The sequence below is a fragment of the Podarcis gaigeae genome (assembly GCF_964106915.1).
Source record: "Podarcis gaigeae genome assembly, chromosome: W".
Classification (NCBI taxonomy): domain Eukaryota; kingdom Metazoa; phylum Chordata; class Lepidosauria; order Squamata; family Lacertidae; genus Podarcis; species Podarcis gaigeae.
In genome coordinates, this window is record NC_139695.1 from 7,766,926 (window position 1) to 7,787,124 (window position 20,199).

The 20,199-nt window shown below is 47.2% G+C and overlaps 1 protein-coding gene across 1 annotated transcript in view; it reads right to left on the minus strand.

The window, feature by feature from the left end:
- Nucleotides 1-6,632: 6,632 nt before the first annotated feature.
- Nucleotides 6,633-20,199, minus strand: part of LOC310835972 (E3 ubiquitin-protein ligase TRIM7-like) — a gene marked incomplete at its 3' end in the record, with an annotated part of 256,923 nt that continues 243,356 nt past the window's right edge. The window contains exons 2-3 of the mRNA XM_083720941.1: nucleotides 7,349-7,444; nucleotides 6,633-6,857 (exon numbers count right to left, since the gene is read on the minus strand). Of these exons, the coding sequence (XP_083577067.1) occupies nucleotides 6,633-6,857; nucleotides 7,349-7,444 (321 nt within the window). The remainder of the gene's footprint in view (nucleotides 6,858-7,348; nucleotides 7,445-20,199) is intronic.

The window sequence follows — 20,199 nt, forward strand, 5'->3', positions numbered from 1 at the left end:
GTCAGAGGGTGTTAAAGAAGGACCGAACATTCTTTATGTATGCAACAACAGCAGCAAGGATACTCGTCGCTAAGCACTGGAAAACCCAAGATTTACCCACACTGGAAGAATGGCAGATGCAACTGATAGACTACATGGAACTGGCCGAGATGACCGGCAGAATCCGAGACCTGGGAGAGGAGACGGTAGAAGAAGATTGGAGGAAATTCAAGACTTACCTACAGAAACATTGTAAATTGTATGAATGTTAAGAAGGATGCTAGATTATAAATAACTTGGCACCATTAAGCTAGGCGAAGTGATATATGAAGATAAGTTAAATTTAAGAGAAGACAAATTTTGGATAATTATTAGGCTAAATTTAAACTTTTAAGGTTTGAATAAATGATATCGAAAATTCGAGATACAACATTGGAAAATTAGATAATAAGAATGGAAATAAGGTGATAAATTGCTGGTTAGATATTTATAAATTAGGAACGCAGGAGCGGGAGATGCGAGGGAGTCCAAAGAAGTTAAGAAAATATGTCACGATATGTGTTATCTTGTTTTTTTATCTGTATTGTAATTTATAAAAAAGAAAACTTTCAATAAATATTTATTTAAAAAAAACAAAAAACATTGTGTTTTGTGCCTGTGAACTGCACAGTGACTATTTTTATTGGAAAAGAAAACAGCCCGGTGTTTCAGCTTCTCAAAGTTGTTTTATTCAGTGTGATGCTAACAGCTTGTCACACCCAAATCCTCCAAAGGAATCTGCCAAAGTGCTTTTCCAGGCAAAAGGGAGCAGAGGGAGAGAAACCAAGAACCTCAAATTCACTAGACCAGGGATGGGGAATTCTGTGGCCCTCTAGATGTTGTTGGATTCCAGCACCCCTGACCATCGGCTATGCTGGCTGAGGCAGAAGGCCATTGGATCTGGCAATATCTTGGAGCCCAAAACATTCCCTGCCCCCGTGCTACACAAACAACCAGGCACTCAGCTGTGAGGCATGCCTCTTACCGGAGGGAGGGTCACGTCAGAGGCAGCTGTGGCATGAGGGTGCTGGATCATGCCTTTGTGGGCACATCTGAGGATTAATGAGGACCCCCTAGGAAGCGTGCTTGGAGATCTTCCTTACTATGTGGCTCTCTGGCAAAAACACAACAGTACTAACAGCCATATGGAACCACACCTCAAAGCTGGCTCAGACTTCCCAGATCCTGTAGCCTACATCAGGAGGAAGACTGGGGCAGAGGGGCCTAGAGTGGGAGTCAGAGCTGCTCTTAGGGCTGCATGTCTGAAGCATGGGCAGAAATCTTTGGGTGTGAGGTTGCATGGGGCTGTCTCTTTGTGTTTTGGTGATGCCCAGCCGCCAGCCAGCCAGAGGCAGGCAGCCAACTGGGTTCAGGGGCAAGCTCCTTTGCAAAGCCAATCTGACTTCACTGAATGCAATGGCAGAGTGACCATTCGCCCTGTGATTTGCTTCGCGGTGAAATGGCGTGTGTTCCTCAACCCAGAGAACCTCTCGTTCAACGTCAAGCTGGTCTAAGGAAGAAAAGCATAAGAGTTAGTCTTGAATCCCCACACACATGTGCTGAGAGATGCCTGCACACCGCACATGTAAAGCACATCTCCTCCCACCCACACCCAAAAAGTCCTGGGAACAATGGTTTGTTATGGGTGCTGGGAATCATAGCACTGTGAAAGGAAAACTAAGGTTCTTAGGATTCTTTGGAGGGGGTGGAATGTTGAATACACAGCGGCCACATGGACAGACGGACGGACACACACACCAGCATAGGTTCAACTTTTAGCACACCTGAACTTTAACAAAAAGTCTTCAGCCTGATGTCATGCAACCCTTGGGCAGGGGCAACTTATAATTTTATTGATTTTCCATAACAAACAATTAAAAAGGCGGACAATCTTGCAAAGGAGTGTTGCCATTTAAACTGCCGGTGTGACATAGGAACCCGAACAAAGAAAAGGAACCAACTACCCAGAGTCTGCTTCCGATTGCCCTTGTTCTCCACCTCCCTCTATCCTAATCAGCCGCAAACACAAGTTCAGATTTGAAAGCCTTGTTATCACCTCATTCCCTTCAATTAGCCAGCTGCTCTGGCAGATGACATCAGTTCCTTCCTGCTCCCAATATTCCTTCTCCTAACCTGGTTAGCCATAGCCCGGAAGCTGAATCTCAGGGGACCGCCTTTGGGTTGGGAAGGGCTCATCTTTTCTGGGCCTCTTCTCCCCCTCCGGAAGGGGTGCTTAGCTCCTGGCCTGTGAAATGCACGCAAAATGTAAAGATGCCTTCTTTCCACGGAGCCAAGGAAGAAGGGTGGAATTTGTTATACCTCCAAACCTTCGCACGTCAGAGATGCAGGAGTTGCGTCACCTTCAACTTCCTCAGGGATGAAGCAGCTACAAAAAACGAAACATCCCACCTGGGCACGGTTTCTGAGAGAGCAGCAGCAGAAGTTCTGTACTTCGAGGGCAGAAGACCCAGACTCTGGCAAGATGAGCATTTGCCCAGTGGATTCTGGCCGGTCCATGAGGACAGACAGGGGATGGCTGCGGTGGCTGCCAGCCCCTTCCCACTCCATCTCAGATACAGAACACATTGACTCTGCCACTCCTTGGCTCTGGCGCCACCTACTGTTGGCCTCCTTGCCTTCCACCCTACCAGTCCCAATGAGCACCATCCACCCCTGCATTGGTCCAGAGGCGCAGAGCAATTGTTAGGTTATCTTGCACCCCGGCAGAACCATCCAGATTGCGCCCCCTAGCCACGGACAAGTTAGCTCTTCTTTCTGCCTCTCCTCCAACCCCCCCTCCCCATTCAATTCACCCTGGAAGTACAAGTATTGAAAAGTAAAATGTTAGAGGTTTTCCTCCACCCCATAGCAATATAATTTGATTCAGCTAGCTGGTCAGTCTACTTTCGGTTTCATTCCTGGCTCCTTGTTACATTAATACTGCGTCAGAAACCTCCCAAGCAGATATCTGAAGTTCTTCGGCATTTCTCCAGTTGTTAATGAGATGTCTCTTCTAGTCCAGCGGAGTCTTTTGATCTTCTTCCAGGAAACCAAGAGTCGAAAGCCTTGATTTTCCTTTTTTTCTTTTTTCCTGTCATTTCCACACAGTTACTAATTATTAGAGTTATTAAAACCTTATTATATCAACAAATGCAAAATTTTTAGACTCACTTGCTTTCCTGGTGGCCTTCAGCTTAAACACAAACTGCTCTGGAGTGAGAAAAAAATCCCATCACACTCAAAAAGCCCAGCTGGAGGGACCTGGAAGTGTGCGGGGTAGAGCAATTTTGCAGTGGGTTTGTTGCACAGTAGCACCAAGTTCACTAGCTGGCTGATTCAGATTGAATCTCATTCAAAAATAGTGCAATGGTGTGTATTTTAGCCAGCCATCCGGCTGCTGCAACTGTTCCCTGGGTGCCACCACACTGTCCTGTCTGTGTGTTTGGAAAGGAATGGGAGCTATGCTCCTCCCGAGACACTCCACTCCTTCTTCCTTAGCTGTGTTGTCCAACAGCTGAGGCAACCTTCACAGTTCTGGGATGCCGAGGAAGCAAACCAATAGTCACGTTCATCTGTACTGGCTCAGTATGACCTATTCTGACAGATGCTGCCTTTCATATTCATGCCCAAGAGCCTTTCCGCTCCAGAGATCTGGGGCAGAACCTGGGATCTGCACACCAAGGCTGGAGTAAGAAAGAGCCCTTGCCAGCTGGCCACGTTGGGCGCCTGCCTGGAGAGTGGAACCCGGGGGTTTGAGGGACATCGTGCTGCTCCTGGCAACCCCCACCCAACCTGACGTCCTCCTCCACCTGAATCCCACTTCCCCTGGGACGCACTTCCCATCCTGGAGCAGCTGGGGGGGGGGTATTACTCCCCACCCCCCTTTTCCAGACCCCATTCTCCTTGTTCTTCTTCTTCATGCCCCCTCTTTGCTCCTTCTAGCCTGGTCTCCCTCCCCATGTCCATGGCCTTGGGTGTTTTCCTGAGTGTATCTTCAGAACAACCCTCTGGGAGGGAGGCTAAGCTGGCCCAAGGACTGGCCCAAGGTGGCTCAGCCAAGTTGCCAAGGCCAGCATTTAAGACCATGCACCCTTTCCCCTCAGATGATAAAGCCGGGATGAGTCATGCTAGCAGCCTGTGGCCTTGATGGGCTTTGTGGCAGCCCAGCCCAGCTGCTATAGTCCACCTCTGAACCAAGGAAGCGCAACTGGAGAGACAGAGCCCAGCACTTTTCTCACGGGACAGAAGCGCACGACTTCCCCCTCTCACTTGCCGCCCACCCCAGTCTTTCTTCAACAGCTCAGTTTAGTGTGTCAAGAGGCTCATCCCAGGTGGGAATTTGGGTGGTGCTGCTTGCAGAAGGAGAAGCGGCTGGTGCTGGTGGAAACTCCCATTGTTCTTCTCAGGTAGGCCTTCCGGGATCCAGATGTACGTTTTACCAAAAAGTATGGCTTGACTAGTGATTTCCCATTTAAAGGATGGGAAAAGACCTAAGTTTGTAGGACAGGTGAAAAAAGCCATGAATTACATTTAAAGTTCTGGGAGATGCAAAGGAAAGCTTGTGTTTAAAACTTGTATTTTACAGCTTGTTGCTTGGTGCGGTTAACGGAATGGGGGATATTGAGAAAGAAGAGACTTGGAATTAGAAGGTTAGGATTTAAGGTAAGGTTACCAGATTTTTTTCAAAGAATCCGGGGACACTTTTTTTTCAAAAGAGAAAAAAATGTTATTTTTAAAAAATCTTTTTTTTAAAAAAATAAGAAGTAATATCTTCTCTTTTTTGTCTCTTCTGTCTTCTTGCCTTCCTCTGCCTTCCTCTCCTCTTGCCTTCCTCTGCGCCCCAGCCTGAGCTCTTGGAGTGCTATCTGCCGTGGAGTAGGCTTGGGTCGGGCCTGGGCTCGGCCCCGTGCCCTTGCTCTCCTACCTCTCTTCCTCAGCGACACTAGCATGGCAAGGTCGGGGCTGTCAGCATTGCCCTTGAGCCAGTGCCACGGACTGGACTCATCCACTTCAGCCCCGACTGGGCTAGGCGAGCTGGGTAGCACTTCCAGAGACCACCTTCTGCACAGGAACAGGTCAAAGTGCTGTGGACTCACGGCTTAGAGTTGTGAGCACCGGATTCACTCCAACAAGAAGACAGTCGTCGCACAGCAGAGTATAGCAGAGTACAGCACAGCATAAACGACTCGGAGAGCAGCTCTGTAGAATATCTTCTTTATTCTATCTACAACTATAATACACAACTATATACAGAGCTAAATGAGGTCTAAATGAAAATGCTGAACTGCACTGAGTGTCTGCAGCTGCTCTTAGCAGCAACCTTATCTATACACACGATCTCTCTCTAACACTCAGTCTCTCTCTCTCCGACACTTTAATGTGAGGCTGGAGCGGAATAAGTAGTGAGCAGAAAACCGCCCCTCCTCTCTGGAGAATCAGCAGAGAACATCAGCAGATTCTTGGATATGGGAGGGGTGAAATCTCCTCAGGGCCGCCCCTCTTTTTTCACCTTCCTCTTTCTCTCTCTTCCTTCTCCTTCTCCTTTTCTCCTCCCTGGGTTGGCTCCGGGGTTTTTACTGGCCCTGGAGTGCCACTGGGCAGTCGGCCAAGTGGCTGGGCACTCTCGCTCCCGCCTCGATTTGGGTCCTGGGGGTGTGTGTCAGTGGTTCCCCCAGTTGACGCACCGGGCATCCCTGGTTCCCCCTCGGCAGTGGCAGCGGTAGCGGCAGTCTCAGCAGCCCAGAGCCAGCCTGGTAGTGCAGTTGGTTCTGGCTGGCTTCAGGAGCTGCTTATTACCATGGCACCCACCATTTTGCCTCGCCGGAAGTCCCCATATGATGTGTCTTGGGCCGTTGAACCAATCACACAACATTCCTTCCCTACTAATAAATCTACAACATTTAAAATATAAATCTGGGGACCTTATAGAAAATCCGGGGACATTCAGGGGACAGATTTTGTTGGGGACAGATTCGTAAATCCGGGGACTGTCCCTGGGAGACAGGGACATCTGGTAATCATTCCATAATAGGGCTTCTCCTGCCTTTGCCAGTATGTCAGCCTTCTCAGCCTCCTTAAAGCACTTCAGAAGCACTTGTACGTCTGGCCATATGGGATTGTGAATGGAGAAGATGGTGCAGTCTGGATGAGTCCCTCTGTCTTGCTCTTTGGTCACTGTGACCGAGCACCATTTTGGGACGATCAGTATCTATGGGGAAGGGGATCAACCCAGAAGTTTTGGAGGGAACGGGAAGAGAAGCTTGGTCAAGAGATTGGCTCGTGTCAGAAGGAGGCCTGAATGCATCCTTGGTGAAGCCCAGGACAGGGCAAGAAGGCAGCATTGCCCAGCGAGAAGGCATTCGGAGGCAAATCATCAGCAAGGAGCAGAAAATCCCCTCCCGTTCCATCAAGAAGACTGAAGAATCTCTAGTCGGCATTCAGGTGAGTTCAGCATCCCAGGTCTCTGGGGTGTTCCTGTCCATTACAAACCTGACTCGAGGCTCCGCCAACTGAGCCCTACACTCCTTGCGTACATAAAAGGGGCACAGAAAGGATGGGAGGCAGCCTTTTCCTGGAGCCTTGGGCTGCTCCTGCTACCGTCTTACCTGCAGCATTTAACTCGCTGGCTGCTGACCCTTTTCCTCCATCACCTGGATGATCCTCTCAAGAGAGGAGAGTTTCCTGCAGAGTCTGGCCAGCTGCTCATCCCTTCTCCCTGCAATCTCCTTCTCCACCTCTTCCACATGATTCAGCAGACGCTTTTCTTCTTCTTCTTCCAGGAACTGGCGCAGTTGTCTGAACTTCTCCATAGTCTTCAGCCTCTCTGTTTCTGAGGAGGTCTGAGTGAGGAAGATGGTCAGCCTTCAAAACATCAGCAAGAGAATTAGGATGTGAATTGAACTGCTTCCACCCTCTCAGCTCACAAGTCCTCAGGCTTCTCCTTGACTGCTTTTCACATAATAAACAACAATGGGAAATAAACTCCATTTAGCTGCATTCAAAGGTGAACTTACCTAATTCGCAATTCTTGGAAAAATATGAAGACCGAAACAGCAATCTTTTGAAATCCACACCTCTGAATTTTTCAAGGTTGACCCAGCCAGGTAATGTTCACAAAAAATGTATTTATGAGGGTAAAGCATGTATCAAAATATTTATACGAGAAGGTAGACACCCTAGCATTTGATTCAGAATAATAAATATAACAAACTGATATGGAAAAAGGAGAAATGGGGAGAAGTTGAAATGGGCAGATTTCCCCATCCCTCCTCAGTCCTGACTTGCTTTTTGAAGTGCTTGTTCCCTCAATAGTAACAATAGTGACACTTACAAGGAGGTCTTTGCTTTCCTTGTCCAGGTCTGCTTGATAGGCCAGAATTTCCCCTCTCTCTTTCCTCAGAATCTCCAGGCGGCGACAGATCTCTCCCTGACAAGAAAAGGGAAAACTCAGCTTTGATTGAGACACATAGAGAGGAGATGAATATTATACTGGCTTCTATTCGGGAAAATAAATCCTGCGTCCAGTCACTCTTCCCTGTGTGGCTCTGCTGGGGAGCTGACCTGGCAGGAGAGCAGAGTAGCAGCGGTCCTGCGTCCGTGTGAGATAAGGGATAAATCAAGTCCAGAGACAGTTCATTCTTATCTCTAGTAGCGTTTATTTACAAAGCAGTAAATCCATCAGAAACTTCGGACATTTCTCTGTGCTTCCAAAAGCACACTCGCACAGCCTCCGTGCTGTGCTGCATGTCAGCCAGAAGCGAAAGCAAGTCTGAACAGTGACACAGACTGTGACTCACTTCTCTGCGTCAAGCTCCTCCCAGATACAGGACACCACGGAGTTTTAACCCTGTCAGTTCCAAACTCCACAGCTTCTTGGCTCCAGTGGCCTTGCTATAATAGCAAAATAAAAGTACAGAGGTTTTCAACCCTTTTGGGTCCATGGCTCCCTGGACCAACTCCCTTCTTTCTGCGGCACCCCTGTGGGGCTCAGGAGACCAGTTAGGTCCCCCCTTGCTTGCCGAGCTTGACTCCCCTCCCCCTTTCTCAAACAGCCTCCCTTGCGGAGTGCTCTCTCAGCCTCCTCTCCTCTCCCCTCTTCTTAGGAGTCCTCCTCTTGGTCTCTGAGCTGCTCCCGCTGCCCCCCCCCCAGGGGCCTGGGACTTGCCTGTCCATTCCCAACAGCAAGGGCCCCTCGCCAGTTGGCTTGCTTACTCTGAGGCCGCCTCAGCTTCTGGCAGCCCACACCCCCTGGCCAGCCCCAGAGGCACCATTCTCTGGGGGAGAACAGCTGGACAAGCCTTGGGGAGGCAGAGATGGCATCCGAGGAGGGAGGGAAGGAAAGAGGGACAGAGGCCAGTGTCTCCCGCGACACCCCTGACCATCATTCAAAGCACCCCAGCTGCCACAGCACACTGCTTGAAAACCACTGCAGAACTGGGATTGGAAAGTTTTTTAGCCCAATAACTGTTCTGGAGAAGAGTAAAGGCAGCCATGCTTGCTCCTTTGTCTTCTCCAAGGAGACCTCCAGCCTGACTTCTCATCTTAAGGCCCCAGGGAGAAGTGGGAAGAGGAGGAGGAGGAGGAAGCATCCCCAGAAGAAGTGTGCTCCCCACCAGTAGGTGCTTCCACCACCACCCCCCCACACACTCCTAAATCTGCTTCTAACAGATACTTGGGGGGGGGGCATCCTGCACCATCTGGTCAATTCCTGATGTTAGGAGAATTAGAAGGTGTAAGATATAAACCCTCTTCGTGGATCACTGCCTTGCCGTGGCGAAGGGGCTTGAATAACTCAGAGAAGCTATGAACTATGCTGAGCAGGGCACCCAAGATGGACAGGTCATAGTGGAAAGTTTTGCCCAAACGTGATCCACCTGGAGGAGGAACCGGCAAGCCACTCCAGTATCCCTGCCAAGAAAACTCCATGGACAAAGGCAACAGGCATATAAAAGTTATGACGCTGGAAGATGAGCCCCTCAGGTCAGAAGGCGTCCAACATGCTACTGAGAAAGAGCGGAGGACAAGTGCAAGTAGATTCAGAGCTGATGAAGCGGCTGGGCCAAAGCCGAAAGGTCGCTCAGTTGCGGATATGCCTGGAAGTGAAAGGAAAGTCCAATGCTGTAAAGAAAAATATTGCATAGGAACCTGGAATGTAAGAACCATGAACCTGGGTAAGTTGGATGTGGTCAAAAAGGAGATGGCAAGAATAAATATTGACATCCTGGGCATCAGTGAACTAAAATGGACGGGAATGGGCAAATTCAGTTCGGATGACCATCATATCTACTACTGTGGGCAAGAATCCCGTAAAAGAAATGGAGTGGCCCTCATAGTCAACAAAAGAGTGGCGAGAGCTGTACTGGGATGCAATCTCAAAAATGATAACATCACAGTAATCCAAGTTTATGCACCAACTACTGGTGCTGAAGAAACTGAAATTGACCAATTCTATGAAGACTTACAACACCTTATAGAAGTGACACCAAAGAAGGATGTTCTTCTCATTATAGGGGATTGGAATGCTAAAGTAGGGAATCAAGAGATAAAAGGAACAACTGGCAAGTTTGGCCTTGGAGATCAAAACGAAGCAGGGCAAAGGCTAATAGAGTTCTGCCAAGAGAACAAGCTGGTCATCACAAACACGCTTTCCCAACAACACAAGAGACGACTCTACACATGGACATCACCAGATGGGGAGCATTGAAATCAGATTGATTATATTTTCTGCAGCCAAAGATGGAGAAGCTCTATACAGTCAGCAAAAACAAGACCTGGAGCTGACTGTGGCTCAGATCATCAGCTTCTTATAGCAAAATTCAAGCTTAAACTGAAGAAAGTAGGAAAAACCACTGGGCCGGTAAGATACACCCCCGGTAGTGTGGTTGCTGACCTTGAGCCAGACATCCTGGAAAGTGAAGTCAAATGGGCCTTAGAAAGCACTGCTAATAACAAGGCCAGTGGAAGTGATGGTATTCCAGCTGAACTATTTAAAATTTAAAAAGATGATGCTGTTAAGGTGCTACACTCAATATGCTAGCAAGTTTGGAAAACTCAGCAGTGGCCAGAGGATTGGAGAAGATCAGTCTACATCCCAATCCCAAAGAAGGGCAGTGCCAAAGAGTGCTCCAACTACTACACAATTGCACTAATTTCATATGCTAGCAAGGTTATGTTTAAAATTCTACAAGGCAGGCTCAAGCAGTATGTGGACCGAGAACTCCCAGAAGTGCAAGCTGGATTCAGAAGAGGCAGAGGAACCAGAGACCAAATTGCAAACATGCGCTGGATTATGGAGAAAGCTAGAGAGTTTCAGAAAGTCATCTACTTCTGCTTCATTGACTATGCAAAAGCCTTTGACTGTGTCAACCACAGCAAACTATGGCAAGTTCTTAAAGAAATGGGAGTGCCTGATCACCTCATCTGTCTCCTGAGAAATCTCTCTGTGGGACAAGAAGCTACAATTAGAACTGGATATGGAACAACTGACTGGTTCAAAATTGGGAAAGGAGGACGACAAGGCTGTATTTAACTTATATGCAGAATTCATCATGCGAAAGGCTGGGCTGGATGAATCCCAAGCCGGAATTAAGATCGCCGGAAGAAATATCAACAACCTCAGATATGCAGATGACACAACCTTGATGGCAGAAAGTGAGGAGGAACTAAAGAACCTTTTAATGAGGGTGAAAGAGGAGAGCGCAAAATATGGTCTGAAACTCAACATCAAAAAAAACGAAGATCATGGCCACTGGACCCATCACCTTCTGGCAAATAGAAGGGGAAGAAATGGAGGCAGTGAGAGATTTGACTTACTTGGGTTCCATGATCACTGCAGATGGTGACAGCAGCCACGAAATTAAAAGACGCCTGCTTCTTGGGAGAAAAGCAATGACAAACCTAGACAGCATCTTAAAAAGCAGAGACATCACCTTGCCAACAAAGGTCTGTATAGTTAAAGCGATAGTTTTCCCAGTAGTGATGTATGGAAGTGAGAGCTGGACCATAAAGAAGGCTGATCGCCGAAGAATGGATGCTTTTGAATTCTGGTGCTGGAGGAGACTCTTGAGAGTCCCATGGACTGCAAGAAGATCAAACCTCTCCATTCTTAAGGAAATCAGCCCTGAGTGCTCACTGGAAGGACAGATCCTGAATCTGAGCCTCCTATACTTTGGCCACCTCACGAGAAGAGAAGACTCCCTGGAAAAGATGTTGGGGGCTCCTACTCCTTTTAACATTTTTAACTTTTTAACTTTTAACTTTTTAACCTTTTAACCTTCTTCTTATCAAAGTTTGGCAACCTGGGGTTTTATATCAGAGAACGTGTGATGTTGGCGCTGTAAATTAGATCTAACGAAGTCGAACAGCTTAACAGCGGCCGCCCAACCTATTTCAAGAACTCGTAACTCTAAACAATTTAATTAATCCTCTGAACTTTTCCCGAACTGACTCTGACTCAGGTTTTGACTGGCCGTTTTAAATGAACTAAGGGAGGTGAAGCTGTGTTGCAGGAGTGTTCCGTTTGTGCTTGCCTCTGCCCTCCTGGCTTGTGGGTCCAACTGTGCTGTGTGCCTGCTCTGTCCTCCCAGCTGTGGGTCCGGCTGCCCTGCATGCCAGCGGTGCTCCTGGACTGAGACAGACTGGTTGAGTAATAATAATAATAATAATAAATTTTATTTATATCCCGCCCTCCCCAGCCGAAGCCGGGCTCAGGGCGGCTAACAACAATCAAATAATCAAACAGTCAAATAATCACACATTCTAAAAATGTACTCGGCATGGAGCCTGGGTCAAGATATATTACTCTGCAGAGGACTCAATTGAAAGGCACCTAGGGAAGCCAGAGAGGGAGGTTCCACCCTCAAGACGCCAGAGACTCTTAAGCCACAGGGCTGGCAGCTGGTTGTAGCAGAGGAGAGGCATCATCCTGTGGCCCTGAGAACTCCAGCTGCAGGGAAACAAGAGGACTCCTGATGCCAAGACGAACACCTTCTCTGCCACTACAAGTGCTAGCGCAACAGCAGGAGGAGGGCCCCCTGAGACCATCGGGCATGCCATTGTCATCGAACAGGCATTTACTGAGCCTGCCCCGCCTTCCTTTGCCCATCCCCTGATGTCGCCTGGTTGTTCAGGTTGGCAGATTCAGAGATCATTCGAGCAGACTTGAGCTGGCACGTGATGCTACAAGAACTTCATCTGCTACAAGAACTTTTTTCCTTTCCTTTTCCCCCTCCCACCTTCCTTTGCCATTTGTTTTAGTTTTTATAGTTCATTTTTTCGTGATAATATTTAAGCTCCTTGCTTACTGTTAGGTGTTTGATTGTTGTTCTTTTGCTATTTTTTTTTTCTTTCCTTAATGTATGTTATATGGTAGTTTTGTTTAGTGGTGGAATGTTTTGGGGTTTATTTTTTAATTTTTAATTCAATTAATTGGTTTGTTTGATATTATAATAGTAGGCTGACATAGAATATAATAATTCCATACAATCAGAGAGGTAGCTGATGTTTAGTTGGTCTGTTCTACTCGACTAATTAGAGTTATCAAGTTGCTGATACTATAAGCAGAACAACTAGGCTGAGAAAGAATAACATCAATTGCCATCAATGGAGGCTAGTATTAGGCTTGGGATTGCTACCGTGGAGGGGCGAGGGAGGTATGGCGGTGGGAGCAGATGTTATAGGCAAAGGGGATTGAGATACGGATACGCTCATACCCCTTCCAATCTGCGCCCCATCCCGAGGGACGAGGGTAGGGTGAGCAAGGATTACTCACCTCCGTCACTGGTGTTGTGCAATGCCAGGTCTATAGGCAACAAAACCGCCACCCTGCGAGATTTCTTTACCTCGCAGGGGGTCGACCTGGCTTGTGTGACGGAGACCTGGGTGCACGAAGGGGAAACAGTTACCTTACGAGAGATGGCGCCCCCGGGTTTCTCCGTCCTTCACCAGTCGCGGACTGTGGGCCAGGGGGGAGGGATGGCATTACTAATCCGGGAAGATTGTTCTTTCAGGGCTCTACCATCGCCATCGATCCCCGGCATTGAATGTGTTGGCCTAGTGTGGGGCTCCGAGGAGAGCTTGGTTGTCTGGCTGGTGTACCGGCCACCTAGCACACCAGCAGCCACCCTGTCAGGCCTGCTGGAGGCGGTGGCCAGCTGGGCCTTGGAGTTCCCTAATCTATTGGTATTGGGGGACTTCAACATTCATGCTGATGCCACTCCCATGCTGATGCCACAGGCTCTGGACCTGGTGTCTTCCATGGCGACACTAGGGCTCTCCCAGTTTGTTTCGGGCCCCACACATCAAGCAGGCCACACACTGGATTTGATCTTTGGCGTAGGTATAGATGTGATCATGTCTCCTTTGATGAAGGTGCCATGGTCTGATCACTACGCTCTGAAAGCTAGGATTGACTTTCCACCCCCACCCTGCTTCGGTGGCTAGCCGATTTGGGCTCGCCCGCAGAGGCTGATGGACCCTGATAGATTCCGCCAAGCCTTGCGGGACCTTGCTCCCCCTGGCTCCAATCTGGTGGAACGCTCTGTCACAAGAGACTAGGGCCCTGCGGGACTTGACATCTTTCTGCAGGGCCTGCAAGACAGAGCTGTTCCACCAGGCCTTTGGTCAGGGCACAGCCTGACTCCCTCCTTTGGCAATCTTCTCAGAATCTCTAGCCCAATGGTTGCCATCAATTTGACTTGAATTAATTTTATAATGAATTATTTTAGAACGTTGCACTATTTTATTATTGTTAGCCGCCCTGAGCCCAGCTCCGGCTGGGGAGGATGGAATATAAATAAAAATTATTATTATTATTATTATTATTATTATTATTATTATTATTATTATTATTATTTAGAAGCATGTTGAAATCTGCAGATGGCACAAAGTTCAGCGGCAGTAAATCAGAAAGAGAGGCAGTCCTTAAACAGCTGAAGAGAATGGGATAAACCTCAACTGAGCATCCAAGTATTAACATCCTGACGGTAAGGACCTTACCCAACCCTAGTCACATGTAAACACCATTTTAAAGTATGGCTTGATGAGCTAAAAGATGAATGGAGTACCCATTCAGAAGCACATCATATTGGAAACAATGCAGTTCAGTACTAACACTCAGATATGCACCAGCTTTATTCCCAGTTCGTGATCCAGCAAGAGACAAACATATAAGAGCTGATTTACATGTATTTTTCTTCTTTGCTGGATTGGGGCATAAGCACTGAGCCCTATCTTTGTTCTTACCTTTATTCAAACGGTTCAAGGCTTCTTCAATGGAAAGTCGGTCATCTTTTGTCTCTTCTGGTTTGTTTACTACCAGTAGCCAGCAAAGCTTGTTCTGGCACCTTAGAATTCTCGTGTCTCTTCATAACAGTTTGGGGAATTAAAAATTGGTTTGTTCTGGGAGCGCTGAAGCTGTGTTCTGGGTTGAAAACCCAGTGAGACCACTGGGCCATCGAGTTCTGTATGGTCTGCCATAGCCAGCAGCTGCTTTCCAGGATTTCAGAGAGCAGGTTTTCAGAGCTCTGTTTCCCATGAATGGATTGAAACTGCCACTTTTTGCATAATGTGGCTCTCCCAGTGGGCCACCCATAGCCATTTCCTGTATAGCGTTCTACATCCCATGTAGTCCTGCTTCTTCCAGCTCAATTCAGTTCATTCTGCGACTGTACAAGTTAGGCCACATCTGCTTTATACATTCAAAGCACCATCATGCCCCTTGACATGCTAACAGTTGCATCTTTGTATTCAATCCCTTCAGCACATTGGACAGCAGTCTCTCAAGGCTCAGCCACAGTTACCTTGTGCCCCATGCTTCCTATGCACAGGTCCGTGCTTTAAAGGCACTGTGTCCGAGTGTTTTGCTGTCCCAGGGCTTTCTAATTTTGACTCATTTTCAGCATCCCTTTCCAGGGCAGCTTTATTTATTTCATGTATTTAAGAAGTCCTCTGTGTTGGTTTCTATTTCCCTCACTGAGCAGCAAATGCAGTCACGGGACATTGTTTTGCATTCCACAGTCAGTGTTACTGTTGGGTTCCCACGGGAATGGGAGACTGGATGTGACGTTCACTGGTTTCCTGTTTTTCACTGTTCTCTCGGTGTTCTCTGTTTCCAAGAGGAGTTGCTTCTCTGCTCTCGCAGAGGCAAGATGCACGTTTGTATTCTCTCAGCATAGAAGTGTAAATAAAGTTAAGAATGTGGCACATACTGCTTATCCTTCCGCTGTGTGTGACGACGCTCTGCTTGGGCTCAAGATAAGACGAGCCTGTATCAGCTTCAGCTTCAGATGGGCCGAAGCTGGTCAAAATCTCACATTTTGGGGTTATGGGCCCAGAAATACGCAATCGGACTGAAGAATGGCTGCTGGCAAAGGAACAAAGAAACAAAGGATCAGAAGCCGGCAGAGGCAGAGGGATGGATCGGACGATATCTGCCTGCGTGTCAAGACGATTGATGAGAGGTATGTGCTCATTGCTCCGGGCAGCCTGCCAGCTCCTACTTAATGGCTTTAAGGCTGGACTTTGAACTTTTAAAGCCGTTTGCCATGGCACAGGCTCAAAGGCTTGAGAGGCTGGAAAACCGAAAGTACTTTTAAAAGGGCTTTTGGATGCAGCTGCTGTACACAGACGCAGCTTGCTAGAAAGCAGCTTGATTAAAGGAGCAGAGATAGCTAATGCAAGGCTAGCTGATGCTTTTGGGAATCCAAAGCTCAATAAAAAGAATTACGCGAACTGGGTGCTGTACGCAGAGGCTCTTCTGCAAAAAGAGGGTCTGTTTACAGTTATTACAGACGCCCCCCCCAGCTCCAATAACAGATGAATGGGCAGCTAAGGATTCCAAAGCAAGGGGAACTCTTACATTGATAGTATCCCCAGAAGAGCTCGGTCTGTTGCGTGATAAGACCTCAGCCAGAGAGATTTGGAACACTTTGAGAGATGCTCATTTGAGGACAGAAGCTGGCGCTTCTTTGTTCTACTATGCCAAGCTGCATGATATGGCACTTGCTGAAGGTGCAAATGTGCGTACACATCTGATGGAGATGCAGAATCTGAGACATGAGCTGCAACAGAGAGGACTCACCTTTCCAGAGGCTGTGTATTCCTTCATGATACTACATTCTTTGGGTTCAAGTTGGGAGTCCGTTGCCACTCAGATTGCTGTTCAGCCAACTGCTCAGCTCACAGTAGCCCATGTTACTGCCATGATTCTGAATGAAGCAGACCGCCGAGGTGATAGCTTTGGGTGGAAACAGGTACTTCATGGTTCTCATTGATGCATTTTCCAGGTATATTTATGTGTACAATCTCGAGCAGAAATCAGAGGCTTTTCTAAGGTTCAAGGAATTCTGTGCTTGGTTGGAAAATGTGCATGGTAAGAAGATAAAGACTTTTTTCACTGATCAAGGGGGGGATCAGTGGTTTCTGCTCTCTTCACTGTGCAGCGAAATGCTTGTCACAAGACAATGTTTACATTCCACAGTCAGAGTTGCTGTTGGAGTTTCTCACGGGAAAGGAGACTGGATGTGACGTACACTGGTTTCCTGTTTTTCTCAGTTCTCTCCGTGCTTCAGAGGAGAGAGGATGTTTCTCTGCTCACGCAGAGGCAAGATGCTTGTTTGTAAGCTCTTAGCATTGAAGTGTAAATAAAGTAAAGTAAAGTATGTGGCACGTACTGTTCATCATTCCACTGCGTAAAAGACTCTGCAAAAACAACATTTTTGGTTATGGGCCCAGAAAAACGCAGTCATCTTGAGATTGGAATTCAGAAGTCGAATCGGAGTGCCGGCAAAAGGATCGGAATGCAGAGGGACGGATCGGACGGTATCTGCTCTGCGCGTCAAGATGATTGATGAGGTATGTGCTCATGCTCCGGGCAGCCTGCCAGCTCCTAATTAATGGCTTTATGGCTGGACTTTGAACTATTAGAGCTGTTTGCCGGGCACAGGCAAAGGCTCAACGGCACAAGCGTAGAGGCTTGGATGGCTGGAAATCGAAAGCACTTTTGAACTTGCCTTTGGAATGAGGTTTTGAAGCAGCAGTGACGCACTTTATTTACTACAGAAGAGATGCAGCAGAAGGCTAGTGCCAGAGTCATGATGGCTAGCTGCAGAAGGCTGGCTGATGCAAGTGGGGAATCTGATGCCAATCAGCCAAATGCTCAACTCACAGTAGCCTGTGATACTGCCATGATTCAGAATGAAGCAGACCGCCAGGGTGATAGCTGCATGGGTAAGGGGGAGTCTCCACAGACGTCTTCCCATAGTGCAGTGGAACCACCAGATGGCGCCAAAGCTTTGAAGGCAGTGAAATGCTACTCGTGTGGACGTCTAGGCCATATGAAGAGGGAATGCAGATATCCCAGGGCCAAGACAGAGCAGCGCAGCGAAAGCTCATCGCGTGGAAAAGGCCAAAGCAGAGACAAAGGTCCGGTGTCCAGGACAACGCAGCATAAGGCAATGGTCTCACGCTTCACTCCAAAGGTTGCAAAGGTCCAGAAGACGTCTAGATCTTTCTTCGTTGTTGATTCAGCGGCGACCCATCACATGTGCAACGATAAGCAACTGTTCGTGTCTTTTACACCACAGGAAGGTGCGATTCACCAGGCGGATGACCACACAATCCCCAGTAAAGGCTACGGAACTGTTGTTCTTCACAGTTTGGACTTATCGATACAGGATGTGCTTTATGTACCAGATGCCAAACATAATCTACTCAGCGTTGCGCAGCTGAATGAACGGAACATTGACGTTTCCTTCAATAACAAGAAATGCATCATCACAAAGAAAAATGATTATGTATTGCATGCTGAATATGTTGATTGTTTGTTTGTTTTGTATTTTGATGATGTTGTGCAGGATGAAACTTGTTGCATTGCAGGTACTAACAAAAGTTTGCATGCAGGATGTATTCATGATTTTCACCGGAAATTTGGTCATTTGCATTTTGAGGCAGTATCTAAAATGCCTGCCTTGGTTGAAGGTATGACTATTACACCCTGCAGGTACCACATGAAGTGCAAGGCATGCGCAGCAAACAAGGTGAAAATGGCTGCGAAAGGTAAGGTGTCTAGTAGGCAAGCTACAGAACCATACCAGGTTGTTCATGCTGATTTGGTTGGACCACTAGTGCCCTCTTTGGGTGGAAACAAGCACTTCATGGTTCTCATTGATGCATTTTCCAGGTATATTTATGTATACAATCTCAAGCAGAAATCAGAGGCTTTTCCAAGGTTCAAGGAATTCTGTGCTTGGTTGGAAAATGTGCATGGTAAGAAGATAAAGACTCTTTTCACTGATCGCGGGGGGGAATTCACTTCTCAGCAGTTTGAAGCTTTTCTGACTGAGTAAGGAATTCAACACGATTTGTCTAGTCCTCGCTCGCCATGGCAGAATGGACTTTGCGAGAGGGCAAATCAAACATTGCTTCAAGGGTTAAAGACCTTGCTGCATGATGCCAATCTTCCAGAGAGTTATTGGGCCGAATCTCTCTCATGTTTTGTTTACAGTTATAATCGCAGGTTATCTTCAGCGATTGGTTGTACCCCCTATAAGAAGATGTTTGGCAAGAAACCATACATCAAACACATGAAAATTTTTGGTTCTGACATGTGGGTTCACTCACCACAAAGCTCCAAGTTAGACAAGCGTGGATTGCATGGTATCTTTCTAGGTTATCAGAAAGGTTCTTACAGAATAATGATGACTGACTCAAAGACAATTAAGCTCACAAGAAGTGTTGAGTACAATGCCAAGTGGGGGGAGAATGTGGGAATTTTCCAATGTTATCCTGATGACAGTGATGAGACTGAGGATAGTCAAAAGCAACCGCAACAACCCACACCCACTGATGAAGGTTCTGATTCTGAGTCTGAAGCTGAATCGGGTGATTCAGAGGATTTCAAGAGTGTGAAAGCCTCTATGCGACCCTCTGAAAGCTCTGATCAAGAATTGGAGGAACCATTGTTCACAATAGGTCACTTTTCTCCTAAGAAGGAAGAGGAGAGTGTTGAGGACCTACGGCTAATTCGCAGGTCACAAAGAGCCACAAAAGGCAGACCTCCAAAGAGATTTGCTGATGAGTTTGCTAAGATAGCAGTAACAGCTGTTAAAAGCTCCAAGAAGGTATTTGAACCTTCAAGTTTCCAAGAAATCCAGGATTTGGATTCAAAGGAAGCTGAGCCGTGGTTAAATGCCACGAAGGCTGAGCTTGATTCCTTAGAAAGGAACAAAACATGGGAGCTTGTTGCAGTAGTTCCAGGAATGAAACTGCTTGGAAGCAAATGCGTCTTCAAAGCGAAGACTGATCAAAATGGCAAGATAGTCAGACACAAAGCCAGATTGGTAGCCAGAGGTTTTGTACAGGTACCAGGTGAAGACTCTCACGAGACCTACTCACCCACAGTGAGGTATGAGAGCATTAGGCTTATGCTCAAGCTAGCTGCAGAGGAGAATCTACACATTAGTCACCACGATGTGAATACAGCTTTTCTGTACGGATCTCTAGGTGAATCACTTTATATGCTTCCACCTGATGGCGTACAGGTAAAACAGGGATTTGTTTGTGCTCTGAAGAAGTCCCTTTATGGTCTCAAACAAAGTGCACGGTGTTGGCACACAAAACTCACTGAAGTATTGTTTTCTCTAGGTTTTAAACAAGGGAAAGCTGATCCATGTGTATTTGTCAAAGAGGAGGGGCAAAAGAAACTGTATTGTTTGTTCTATGTTGATGATCTTTTATTCTTTTGGGAAGATGTCACAATGTACAATAACGCCCTAGCTCAACTGAAAGAGCACTTTGACTTGAAAGATCTTGGTGAGGTAAACAACTACCTATCTCTGGAAATAGAGAGAGATCAAGATGGTAACATTCTAGTACACCAGTCACGGAAAATTGCTGATGTGTTAAGCAAACTAAACCTGATGGATGCTAACCCTGTAGACACACCAATGACAACAGGCTATCATAGAATCATAGAATCATAGAGTTGGAAGAGACCACAAGGGCCATCGAATCCAACCCCCTGCCAAGCAGGAAACACCATCAGAGCACTCCTGACATATGATTGTCAAGCCACGGGAATGGGAGACTGAATGTGACATTCACTGGTTTCCTGTTTTTTACTGTTCTCTCAGTGTTCTTTGTTTCCGAAAGGAGTTGCTTCTCTGCTCTCGCAGAGGCAAGATG